Here is a 13,521-nt window from a genome sequence, read left to right as displayed (position 1 = left end):
AAAACTATATAAATTTTTTTTTTTCCTCTGTAGTCTTGTATTAGTCCATTCTCAATGCTGTTGTAAGGAACTGTCTAAGATTGGGTAATCTGTGAAGGAAAGAGACTTAACTGACTCACAGTTCTGCAGGGCTGAGAAGGCCCCAGGAAGCTTATAATCATGGAGGAAGGGGAAGCAAACACATTCTTCTTCACATGATGGCAGGAAGGAGAAGTATGAGAACCAAGTGAAGGAGGAAGCCACTTATAAAACCATCAGATCTAGTGAGAACTTACTATCACGAGAATAGCATGAGGTCCCTCTCATGGGGACCCTCCCACAACACGTGGGGATTATGGGAATTGCAATTCAAGATGAGATTTGGGTGGGGACACAGCCAAACCTTATCAAGTGTTTAGATGGTCTGATCGAAATAAATGCTATCTGGAGATCCATGTGTTCAACATCTTTGAACTGTTTTCTTTCTCAGATGATTGGGTCATTGCTCTGATTGTTATTGTCATAGGTAAGTATCACAAATTTTGACACCACTTAAGTCAAAAAATTATTGTGAAGACATGCGTTTTAAAAATAGTTTTCCAGTTTCTATAGTTTTTTCAGCTTGTAAATTGGTTAAACCAATTTAGGAAAACCTGACCTTTTATTTGATGTACTTACTACCTCCCTTGTGTTAGTGATTTTATATTCTGTTATATTCTGTATATCCACTTAGTAACAAAGCCTAAGTAATACATATTTTCTCAAGATGATCAGTAATACTAGTTGGCTTCCCAAATGTGCTTTTGATAGTTTTCTAAATTAAGCAAGGACTTTTCTCTGACTTACTATGGACTGTGTAAGTGATTATGGGGAGTTGGATTTAGATAGCAAAGAGTCTGGATGGAATATAAATGTGTAGGTGCTTAAATAAAATAACATTTGACCACTGAAATGTAACCAACATTTATTTCTTCTGCTAGATTTTGAATCTTGATTAGTTTTCAGAATTATATGTCATTTGTTTCCTGATTTCTTGTAGTTGTTGCAGTTGCAGTAATTTGTGTTGCCCTGTACAGATTTCTTCAAGGGAGGAAGAAGAAAGGGTAAATTAAAGCATGTTTCTTCTAACTTCTTGGTCCTTCTTATGCTTAACATGCTTTTGTGCAGCTTAAGTTTGTAATCTGTATTGCATGCTATCTTTTTTTTTTTTTTTAAATGCCTGCATTAGTGTGTCCTACCAATTGCATTTCTTTGCTAAAAATATTTTAGCTACTTCTAACATCACTACAACATAAAAACATCTGTGCAGAGTTCCTACAGCTATTATGACTTTAAGAAAAATTTCTCTGGGATTTGAGGTTTAAGTTATTTAGCAAATCATGGACCACTCACTATGAGGCCTTCTCTACCCTATTCCCTATTTCCAAAATTGCACTAGTTTCCAAAATTAAATTTAAAGTATTTCACTGTGGAGACTTTGACAGTTGTATTCACTGGAATTTTTATAATGAAAGTTTCCACTTGTCTATGTAGCTTAGCTAGTTGCAAGAAGCTATGTAGGCATCTCATTTAAATACCCAATTTGGTGTCTTTTCATTTAAAGTTGTTATTTATACATGTTAAACTGGGAGATTCAAAACAACACTGTCCGATTTCCCTCTTATGTTCTTTCAATTTACCAGATTGCAGCAAAACTGATGGGGTTAAAGTTAAAGTTGCTGAGAGGGGTTAAATTTATAAGGTACCTCAATTAACTGTGTGTCTTTTAATATGTAAAAATGTAAAAAGTGAGTGGGCTTAGAATAGAAGAAAAATGTACAAGTACATATCTTCTAAAGAAAATAGGGTTTTTAAACATCAAACTCAAATTTTAGTTAAAGAGCTTACAATTTAACAAAAGACTTAGAATGAATCCTAGAACATAGACTAAGATTAGGTGCTTTGACATTTCTGAGAGATAATATACATTCATTTTTATTGATTTTAAAAAAATGTTTTCCCCCATAGTTTTAGAAATAGCTTTGAAATCAAGCCTAATAATTTTAAGATTTTTGGTACTCATGGTTTTATAATATATATTCCTTTTATACTGATCATCAGGTTTGGGCTAAGTCATAAAAGTACATTCTTTACTCATAAGGAACTCAAACTTTTTTTATATTACTTGGTTATCTTTTTAAATACCCATAATCCCTTCACTTGAATCTTAAATCTTGTATTTATGGAACACAATATGCATATTTGATTTATCCATCAGTTGTATATTTTAAAGGTTACATATCTACAACAATGTGAGTACAAAATATTATCAATGGAATATTTTTACAAATCCATAAGGTTTGTGTAGAAACAAGCTCTAAAGAAAACAAAACAAAGTCACAGTCTACTCATTTTCCTTCTTTGTTTAAAATATCACTGCATCAGAATTTTTAAAGGTTCCTTAACAAGTATTGATCAAACTCTCTCTAGCTCGCAGTTAATGGGTTTGTTTAGTTTAGTTTAGTTTTGTTTTTTTGACGGAGTCTCACTCTGTCACCCAGGCTGGAGTGCAATGGCGCGATCTCGGCTCACTGCAACGTTGGCCTCCCGGGTTCAAGGGATTCTGTGCCTCAGCCTCCCGAGTAGCTGGGATTACTGTTGTGCGCCACCACCACCGGCTAATTTGTTGTACTTGAACTAGAGCTGGGGTTTCACCATGTTGGCCAGGCTGGTCTTGAACTCTTGACCTCAGGTAATCTGCCCACCTCAGCCTCCCAAGGTGCTGGGATTACAGGCATGAGCCACCGCACCCGGCCTTAATGGGTCTTTTAAAGCTAAATACTTATCTATTACACTCCCAAATTAAAGGTTCAGTAGCAATAGTGAACTGAGATGCCAAAATTAATTTGTCCAGTGATTTTTTAAAAGCCCATTATTTTACAGCATAGGGTCCAATCAACAATTGCCATCATTAAAATTTTAAAATATTTTGGGAAGGTATGGTATCTTGAGCCAATGCAACATAATTAATCCTGTAAATAGTAGCACAACTTGAGGAAAAATAGTCCAAAAAATGGTGTGAGAGAGGAAACTCATAATTGCCTTTGAACTTTAAAATATAAACTGCACGGGAATCTCTTAGAATAGATGTTGCCCTTTTTATGACAGGAACATATCCGACTGGAAATTCAGCATAATATGTAATGGCCGAATCCAAAGCTGGGCTCTCTTTATGGATCTATTATTTTGTAGTTCCATGTTATTTTGATAGCTGAATTGAATGTGAGGGTGGTTTATCTTTCTTCAGAGTCTAGAGCAATGCTTCTCTGACTTTAATGTGCACATTAATCACCTGGAAATCTGTTAAAGTACAGATTCTGATTCATTGGGTTTGGAGTGGAGCCTGAGACCCTGCCTGTCTAGTGAGCTCCCAGTACTGATGCTGCTGTTGTGCCTGGTCTACACTGACCCGGGTGTTGGCCACTACTGATGTGTTGAAGTCTGAAGAAACACTATGAAGCTTATTGGCAAATGTTTCTAATATTTAAGATAATTGAAGTTTTTAAGATTCCTCATCCATATGTATCCTTAAAAAAAGGCTATGGGGTAATATATAGTAGTTGGCTTTTCTTACCTTTTTTAACTCTTAAAAAACATAAAGATTTCCATTATTTTCTTTGCACTGTTTAATGTCCATAATCTTGTCCCCCCAGATTGGCTGTTGTGGCCTTAGAAACTTCTTATAAAGACTATAAAATGTCTGGAGTTACTTCTCCACTTCGGGAGTAACTGGAGGCAGGCTAGCAGACACAAATAATCCCAAATTGCTGCTAAGGCCTGGCCCAAAGTGTATTTGTTGTAAACTGGTATTTATGATGATTTGGGAACATAATTACTCTTCTGCAGCCTTCACCTCAAAATACAAAAACAGTGTTAATAGTCATTTTAAGATGTTGGATGATCCAACATCATTTACATTACTTGATGAAAAATGGCCAAAAGATTATTCTGCCACTTTTATGTTTCGTAGCTCTCAGCTAAGAACAGTATAGGATACCGATGGGTCCGAAACAGTCCCATCCACGTGCTCCTTCCCTTCCCTTTCCATTCACATTTCCTTTCTTTACTAATTCTTCTACCATACTTTTTAGTCTTGGAACCACAGCTCTGTCTTTGCTACTGCTTGAGTCCTGTATTGCATGGCATGACTGTGCTTCTGAACAAGAGATGCCTTTTGTTTACATAAATATTTTCATTACTTGTAATGATTTTTTTAAATGCATTTTTTTTAAAAACTCTAAGCATCCCTGGATAAGTGACAGTTTGGCTAAGTTAGTGAAAGTTATTTGCATAATGTATATATTTATTACCTGTGACAAATAGTTTTTCCTTTTTTCCATTAATGGTATTCATTATTTTGTATAACCTAAACTGACTTTTAATGTTACATTAATATTGACTGATGCAATTACTTTATTAAAAATAGCAGTCAATTCAGGTAATTGGGGCATATAGTGACATGGGGCAAAAAAAGGGATCAAATTAACTTAAATGTTTTTCTAGTTGGCCCTCAAATTCTTGAGCATTTAACCCTTCAAAAATTTTTGAGCAACTACAAAAATGTTTTGTAATTAGTTTAGAAAGCATCTATACAAAATTAGATCCATCTCAGAAATATGAGACGCCATGTAATATGAAGTTTTGCAAGGCTATCCCCTCATCTGTTGAAAACAGATGTGCCACAAGAAGAAACTTCTTAATGCAAAAGTCCAGAGAAATCTGAAAATACATGACGTCATAAAGTTGATTTCTAAGATAATATTACATGGATTTGATACATACTCAATGTATTCCCTCAAAATTGAGGGTGTTAGGCCAGGTTTGGTGGCTCACACCTGTAATCCCAGCAACTTTGTGAGGCTGAGGCAGGCCGATGGCTTGAGCTCAGGAGTTTGAGACCAGCCTGGGCAACATAGTGAGATGCTGTCTCTTGAAAAAAAAAAAAAAATTCAAGGGTGCTAGAGACCAGTACCATTTCTCCCCAACAATCTGTTATTCCTTGAAAACATTTTGACATGATTCACTTCATGCAAAATAGCTTCAAAGATAAACATATTAAACAGGAATTTCCAGTCTGTTTATCTGCTGGATGATCTATATGACTTCAAAGTTCAAGTAGCTTCTAGCACAAAATTCATGTTTCCAGTCCTTCAGTGAGAATGAGAATGTCTTAAGTTATGAACCTAATTCTCAGCTTTCCTGCTATTCTCTTACACTGGATTTTATTCCACTTGTTATGCTACTCTTGTTTCTTTTTGGTTTGAAGTCACTACTTTATTCAGCCCTTTTCCCTTCCTCTGTTCAGCACATACCTAACTGATGAGAACCACAGAGAAGTAAAATTTACTTCTCTCTGAGAAGAAGAGATGAGAGGTTTGCTTTTATCATTAAAAGGTATTTGTTTTCTGTTGTTTATTTTCAGATGTCCTTGCTTTTGAAAAATACTCAGTGGATATATAGATACCAATAACCTGAGCAAAGAGATATTGGCAGTAAATATCAAAGAGGAAATTTACATTCCTGTTCCCTTTGCTACATTGATGTTTTCTTATACCATTCCCTTTGAAAACATAATGTGTACTGACAGGCTTTTGCTTTGACGTAGGCTTTAAATAGAGTTATGTTCCCCTAGTCCTTTTATCAGACTATCTCACTTCTACCTTGTGAAACAGCTGTGAATCCAAAAGTAAGAATGTGTGAGCCCACTGGGAAATAACCACAGAGTCAACTCATTTTAAGTACAAGGAAGAAAAATGCCCTTTTATAGAAACCAAAATATAGTTTACTTAGTTTTGTAAATTTATTCAATTCCAACATATAAATAACTCTGTAAAGATATTTTATCAGTTTCCCTGGGCTGGGATATTTTTAGCATATAAAAGGAAACAAAAAAGTCCTCAAATGGATTGTATTGCCTTAACCCCTTGGACCCTGTCCACCTTCTGTCTTCGAACTGAATTGGAACTATTCCTCTGTTTGTGCTAGAATGTGTGTCTGCAGAGCTGGGAAGAGAGGGAGATACGCATCCCACGTCTTATAATGTGAGGGCCCTACCCTAGGTTATAATCAAAAGTTTGGGAGCAGGATCTACAAAGGCCAGTTGGAAGGACAATTTCTTAGTAAAAGCAAAGTGGTGTCTTTGATCACGGGGAAAGCATAAACATAAAGATAAAACATACTAACCAGAATTGGCAGTCTGGGCCTACCCAGTCCTATGTACAGTAGTTCCTCCTTATCCATGGGGGGATATCTCTAGTGGTTGCCTGAAACCTGGGATAGTACTAAACCTTATATATACTGTTTTCTCTTGTACATATATACCTATGATCGTTTAATTTATAAATGAGGCACAGTAGGAGATTAACAGCAATAACTAATATCAAACAATTATAAAAATATGCCAGCATCACTACTGTTGTGCTCTGGGGCCAGTAAGTAAAATAAGGGTTACCTAACCACAGGTACTGTGATACTGTGACAGTCAATCTGATAACGAAGACAGCTATTGAATAACAGGCACATAGTGTCCACAGCGTGGGTATGCTGGACGAAGGGATGATTTATATCTGGGAGGGACGGAGTGGGACAGTGTGAGATTTCATCATGATACTGAGAATGGCACACAATCTAAAATATAGTTCTGTAATTTTCCATTTAATATTTTTTGACTGTATTTGATTATGGGTAACTGAAACCATGCACAGTGAAACCGTGGACAAGGGAAGCCTACTGTATTTTCTTAGTCTCTTAGGACACTTTTGAGGCTAAAGCCAACTACGAAAATAGTTTTTAGACTCTCTGAGCTTCAGGGTATCTGTAAACATTTGAAGATAATTGAATGAATGCAGTAGTTAATATTTTGCTATCTTCAAAATAGTTTCATTGTTATATCCAATAAATGTTTCTTTAAATTTATGTTAATGCCTTTTATTTTTGGCATAGATTGGGTTTCTATTTAAAATTGTATTTAAAGAAACAGATTCTACTACTATGGGAAAAAAATATTTACTTAGAAAAATATAGTGGTGGCTGGGTGCGGTGGCTCACACCTATAATCCCAGCACTTTGGGAGGCCGAGGCAGGCGGACCAGATTGGCCAATATGGTGAAACCCTGTCTCTACTAAAAATACAAAAGTTAGCTGGGCATGGTGGTGTATGCCTGTAATCCCAGCTACTCAGGAGGCTAAGGCACATGAATTGCTTGAACCTGGGAGGAGGAGGTTGCATTGAGCCAAGATCACACCACACTGCACTCCAGCCTGGGCGACAGAGCAAGAGTCTGTCTCAAAAAAAAGAAAAGGAAAGAAAAGAAAAATATAGTGGTCTTGGAGAATTCAGTGACAGGCCAAACCATTAAGTCTGTCATCACAACAGTCCTTAGGGAACTGCAATATTGTAAGTATAGTAATGATACAGTGGAGAACCATAATGATGGCCTCCCCAAGAAAGAGGAACAAACCCATTTATGCCTGAGGTTGCAAGTTTTTAAATTTTTGCCGTCAGACCCTGGCGATGACCTTGAGCAGTAGGAGATAAATTCCACATGCTTAGTGTTCCAATAATGGAACACTAGGCATACATGGGTTATTAAAGTATCCAAAATTAACATGCTTAGCTGTGACATTGGAAAGGCAATGTGTTTGCTGTGGCACACATACTAGTAAAGAATGACTGGTTCAAATTTGGTTTTCATTTTTCTATTAAAGTCAATTTACTAAGGCAGGGAGGGACCAGAGCTGTGCTGTCCAATTCAGTATTCAGTAGCCATGTGTGACTGCTAAGGACTTCCAAAGTGGCTAGCCCAATGTCAGGTATGCTGCAAGTGTCAAACACACACTGGATTTCAAAGACTAAGCGCAAAAAAATGTAAAATACATCCCAATATTTTGCTTATACTGGGTTAAAGAAAATGAAATTATTTTTTCTATTTGTGTTTTTAAAAGTGGCTTCTGGAAAATTTTTAATTACATGTATGACTGGCATCATCTATCTTTGGCCAGCACTAGACTAGAATAATAGGTTTTACAAAGATGTCTATTGTTATACTAAAAGTGTGACATAAACTTTTGTTATTTAGGAGACTCTTAGTGGAATACATGATTTTCTTGACAGTGAGGGGTAGATGAGGCATCACATACTTGAACAGTTAAAACCACTATCTTTTTGAAGGTTCTGTGCCAGAGCTACAGCTTTAAAATGGAGGGATCAGGAAAGCATGCGTTTGTCTCCAGTCTTTCCCATTGACCCTACATCAAAATGAGGACATAGTTACTAAGTACTTTGTATGCTACTGCTCTATTTCTTGTTTTGGAGGGGATCAGAAATATAAGACTGGGACAAAGGAAAGTTTTTTTTTTTTTTTTACAGTGAGACCAGTTGAACATTTGAAATTATTTTAAAAGAATAATTTATTTCCCAGGTTAGCGACTCAGTAGTATAAAGTATTTTTTTAATTGTTCATTTTCTGAATAGGCTTCTGGAATTTAATTTCTGTACTTAATTATATTTATCTTTGACACGATCTTTATACCTTGGTTTGCAGGAAAGCAGATGGTGGACCTGAATATGCCACTTACCAGATGAAATCAACCGCTCCAGCAGAGCAGAGAGGCTGAGTGGATTCCACAACCTCGTTTGCTAGTTCATCTTTTGACCTCTATTAAAATCTTCAGATACCCAGTTGTTATTCTCTAGTTTCACTCTCATGAATGCAACTGTGGCTTAACTAACATTCCAATGTGGCTTGAATGTAGGTAGCATGCTTTGATGCTTCTTTGAAACTTGTATGAATTTGGGTATGAACAGATTGCCTGTTTTCCCTTAAATAACACTTAGATTTATTGGACCGAGTCAGCACAGCATGCCTGGTTGTATTAAAGCAGGGATGTGCTGTATTTTATAAAATTGGCAAAATTAAAGAAATATAGTTCAAAATGAAATTATATTTTCTTTGTAAAGAAAGTGGCTTTGAAATCTTTTTTGTTCAAAGATTAATGCCAACTCTTAAGATTCATTCTTTCACCAACTATAGAATGTATTTTACATATCGTTCGTTGTAAAAAGCCCTTACGAATATGTGTATACTACTTTGGCTCTTGTGCATTAAAAACAAGAACACTGAAAATTGGGAATATGCACAAGCTTGACTTCCTTAACCAAGAATATTATTGGAAAATTCTCTAAAAGTTAATAGGGTAAATTATCTATTTTTTGTAATGTGTTTGGTGATTTCAGAAAGCTAGAAAGTGTATGTGTGGCATTTGTTTTCACTTTTTAAAACATCCCTAACTGATCGCATATATCAGTAATTTCAGAATCAGATGCATCCTTTCATAAGAAGTGAGAGGACTCTGACAGCCGTAACAGGAGTGCCACTTCATGGTGTGAAGTGAACACTGTAGCCTTGTGGTTTTCCCAAAGAGAACTCCATATGTTCTCTTAGGTTGAGTAACCCACTCTGAATTCTGGTTACATGTGTTTTTCTTTCCCTCCTTAAATAAAGAGAGGTGTTAAACATGCCATCTAAAAGTAGGTGGTTTTGAAGAGAATAAATTCATGAGATAACCTCAAGTCATGTGAGAATCTTAGTCCATTTACATTGCCTTGGCTAGTAGAAGCCTCTTACCTATGTATGTGTCTTACCTCATCTCCTAAAAGGCAGAGTACAAAGTAAGCCATGTATCTCAAGAAGGTAACTTCACTTTGTCTATTTGCTGTTGATTGTACCAAGGAATGAAAAAAGTAAATATAACTCAGGTAGCACTTTATACTCAGGCAGATCTCAGCCCTCTACTGAGTCCCTTAGCCAAGCAGTTTCTTTCAAAGAAGCCAGTGGGCGAAAAGCAGGGACTGCCACTCCCAATTCAGATCACACTGTTAAAAGTTGTGTTTTGAAATTTTATGTTTAGTTGCACAAACTGGGCCAAAGAAACGTTGCCTTCAGGAAGATATGATTGGAGAATCAAGAGTGTAGAAGAATAAATACTGTTTTACTGTCCAAGACATGTTTATAGTGCTCTGTACATGTTCCTTTCCTTTGTAATCTCTGGCGAGATGCTTTAGGAAGATAAAAGTTTGAGGAGAACAAACAAGAATTCTGAAGTAAGCACAGAGTTGAAGTTTATACCCATGTCACATGCTTTTCAAAAATGTCGCAATTACTTAGAAGCAAGGAATGGTGTTTTTTTAAAACCTAATTGAAGTATATTCAAATACTTTAATGTATAAAATAAATATTATACAATATACTTGTATAGCGGTTTCTGCTTCACATTTGATTTTTCAAATTTAATGTTTATATTAGAGATCTATGTATAAATATGTATTTTGTCAAATTTGTTACTTAAATATATGGAGATCAGTTTTCTCTGGAAGTTTGTTTAAATGACAGGAAGAAGTGTATATGAATTTAAGAAAATTTTTTAAGCTGCAAAAATGTATTTGCTATAAAATGAGAAGTCTCACTTATAGAAGTTCTTTATTGCTCACTTTTTAAAAAATTGACTCTTGAAATCTGTTAAAATAAAATTGTACATTTGGAGACGTTTCATGATGATGTGTTATTTGGGTTCTGTCTCAAATCGAAGTATGTTTCTAATTGGGGCCGTCTTCTAACCATTCCACTCCCACCGCCATTCATCCTGTCCCTCCTAGCTCAGACCCTTAAGTATCCCCAGGCTTCTCCACTCCTAACCCATCACATAGATACTGCACAGAGGTATCCAGTGACATCACATTACCTACTGGATGAAGTCCACATTTCTTAGCCTGATACTTGAAGACCTTTTACAATTAAATCCCAACTTTCTTCCCCAAGCCTTTTCTATCGCCCTTCTTCAAATAACCTACTCTTAGTCAAGCCTGACCATTTCCCCTGTGCTTTCTGCTGTATTCCTAGTTCACTGTAGCTTGAAACACACTGTCCTGTTGAGATCCTATGCATCTTCCAAGGCCCAGCTCAGATATTACCCTTCCATGAAACTGTGCCTGATTTCTGCCCAGCTCTTATAGTCTTTATTATTACCTAACCTTGGGATAGCCACATTTAAGCATCTATATATACATGTGTCCAGTAGAAGATATATCTTCTACATCCCATGAACGCATATGTAGAGCTAAATAAAAACCCAAGTCCCAACAAAATATAAAATTTATGTAACTAGTAGGATTTGGTTGTTTCTGCAAAAATCATTGTTGCTTTCTCTGCAGATTTCAGTCGGATTGCTAAATTTCTCAGAGCAGGCTTCAGTGTTTCTCAACCGTGGCTGCACATTGCAATCACTGGGGGAGATTTACGGACACCTGGGTCCCATCCCTAGATATTTCCAGTGTAATTGATCTGGGATGTGGTTTGGCTGTAGGGATTTTCAAGCATCCTAAATGATTCCAATGTGCATCTAAGGTTGAAAACCCATGCATTAGTAAATCTCAAGCCCCACAGTCAATTTTTCTATATAAACTTTTAAAGATAGAAGTTAAAGGCTTATAGAAGAAAATTATGGCTTTCTTAATTCAGCCTATTAAATCAGAAAATTTCATTGAAGACTTAAGGTTTTGTCGTTTGGCTAACTGAACAACGCTATCTGTCAAATATAAAAATACTGAAACAATCTGTTTAATAAAACACTAGGTGAAAATTATATATGTATATATGTGTATATATACATATATATGTATATATATTTTTTGAGGCTGGAGTGCAATGGCACGATCTTGGCTCACTGCAACCTCTGCCTCCCGGGTTCAAGTGATTCTCCTGACTCAGCCTCCTGAGTAGCTGGGATGATAGGCATGCGCCACCACATCTGGCTAATTTTGTATTTTTAGTAGAGATGGGATTTCTCCATGTTGATCTGGCTGGTCTTGAACTCCCGACCTCAGGTGATCCGCCCACCTCGGCCTCCCAAAGTGCTGGGATTACAGGCGTAAGCCACTGCACCCGGCCTGAAAATTATACTGACTATGAATAGAGCATTTTAGAAAATCTTATGTGACCTTGAGACTGTAATGTATTTTTTAAATTGGCATAAAATACATGGGGAGAGTTAGTTACTTTGTAAGGTAACTAACAATAAATCCGGAAGAATGCTGAAGGGACTTGAGATTAGAAGGAATATGAATTTGTGGTGTTAAAGTAGATTTTAGGGTTTGTGGGAAACAGGCAACTCTGTGTTATTCTAAAACTTAGTAATGTCTTTCAGCTAACATTTTAACCACGAATGAGCTTTTCTGCGTATTTTTAAATTTTGCATACTTGTACTTGAGTAGGATTTAACATGGAGTCTAATAACTTCCAGAAATGATTCAAAATTGAGTGATTGTACATACGGATTTTTTTTTTTCCTGGACTACACTGTTCTCATCAGAATATCCAGGCTCACTCAGAAAAGGTTACATTAATATGACTGATCCTTTGTAAATCGGAGCACTGCTGCCCTCCTGTGGACTGTTACGGCATTTGGCAATCCCTTCCTTACCAGCTCAAACTTAAGTCACTTTTCAGAAGTTTCCGTCATTGCTGTGATTCCCCAGAAGACATTTTAAACTTCATTTGGGATATGGTATAAGACTAGCCCTCTTCTTCTTCTGTGAGATCAAAATTATTTTTTATTTGACACAGGATCTCGCTCTGTCACCCAGGCTGGAGCTCAGTGGCTCAATCACAGCTCACTGCAGTCTCAACCTCCTGGGTTCAAGGGATCCTCCCAACTTAGCTTCCCCAACGGCTTTCGCATCTTGCCCAAGCTAGTCTTGAACTCCTGGCCTCAAGCAATCTGCCTGCCTCAGTGTTCCAAATTACTGGGGTTACAGGCATCAGCCACCACGCCAAGCCAAAATTAACATTTTTAAAAGAGTTTTAAATGCTGTCCCTTATTGCTTAAGTATAGGACAAGTATAATATTGTGGATCTGTGGTCAATAAACAATTTTTCCTTCCCTCTCACATACCAGCAGAATGTAAACCAATTGCCACAAGTATAGATAACATTTGAAAAAGCCACCCGTCCTGATTCCTGACTTGAAAGTACATAACCCAGGGAAACCTGTACAGAGGTAGTAAAACTGATGTTAGGAGACTCCACCTTCCTTTATAAGATTTACGTCTCTCATGTAGCTTTTTAAAAACCCACACTATTATAATATGGTGCAGTGGCAAACCCTGTGCTAAACTACTGTAAACAGGAGCCCCACTATCCTGGCGTTTGGGGCTTGTGGCTTCATTGAGAGAGAATTCAGAAACAAACGCTTGGAGAAGCACTTCAGAATGGCGTTCAGGAAAATTATCTATCTTCTGATTAACATACTTCACCTGAAAGAGTTCCTAGGAAAAATAGTCTGTAAATTTGTATTTAAGTTGGGACTCAGTGATTAGAGAATTCTTTGGTTAGGTTCCCATAGCATCATGCTTCTGAAATCTTAGTGTGCTAGCTGGTTACATGGTGATCTTCTTAACAGAAATTAGAATCAGAAGATTCAAAAGGTATCGATCGGTTGGGGCCTGAG

The 13,521-nt window shown here is 36.7% G+C and overlaps 1 protein-coding gene across 10 annotated transcripts in view; it reads left to right on the top strand.

Annotated features, from left to right (window-relative positions):
- CD46 (CD46 molecule) overlaps positions 1 to 10,566 on the top strand; it is a 43,312-nt gene extending 32,746 nt beyond the window's left edge. For 6 of the 10 annotated variants that reach the window (XM_009188238.2, XM_003893170.3, XM_003893169.3 and 3 more), the window contains 3 exons: positions 470 to 505; positions 1,019 to 1,082; positions 8,562 to 10,566. In XM_009188238.2, the coding sequence (XP_009186502.1) occupies positions 470 to 505; positions 1,019 to 1,082; positions 8,562 to 8,634 (173 nt within the window). In that variant the 3' untranslated portion in view covers positions 8,635 to 10,566. Of the gene's footprint in view, positions 1 to 469; positions 506 to 1,018; positions 1,083 to 1,661; positions 1,721 to 5,323; positions 5,413 to 8,561 lie in introns of all 10 variants that reach the window. The other 4 variants (XM_003893172.3, XM_003893171.3, XM_003893174.3 and 1 more) reach the window with 2 other exon arrangements.
- The last annotated feature ends 2,955 nt before the right edge of the window (positions 10,567 to 13,521 follow it).

The sequence above is a fragment of the Papio anubis genome, chromosome 1 (genome assembly GCF_008728515.1).
Source record: "Papio anubis isolate 15944 chromosome 1, Panubis1.0, whole genome shotgun sequence".
NCBI lineage: Eukaryota > Metazoa > Chordata > Mammalia > Primates > Cercopithecidae > Papio > Papio anubis.
Note: the sequence above shows the minus strand (reverse complement) of the source record. Positions and strands in the feature narration are given on the sequence as shown.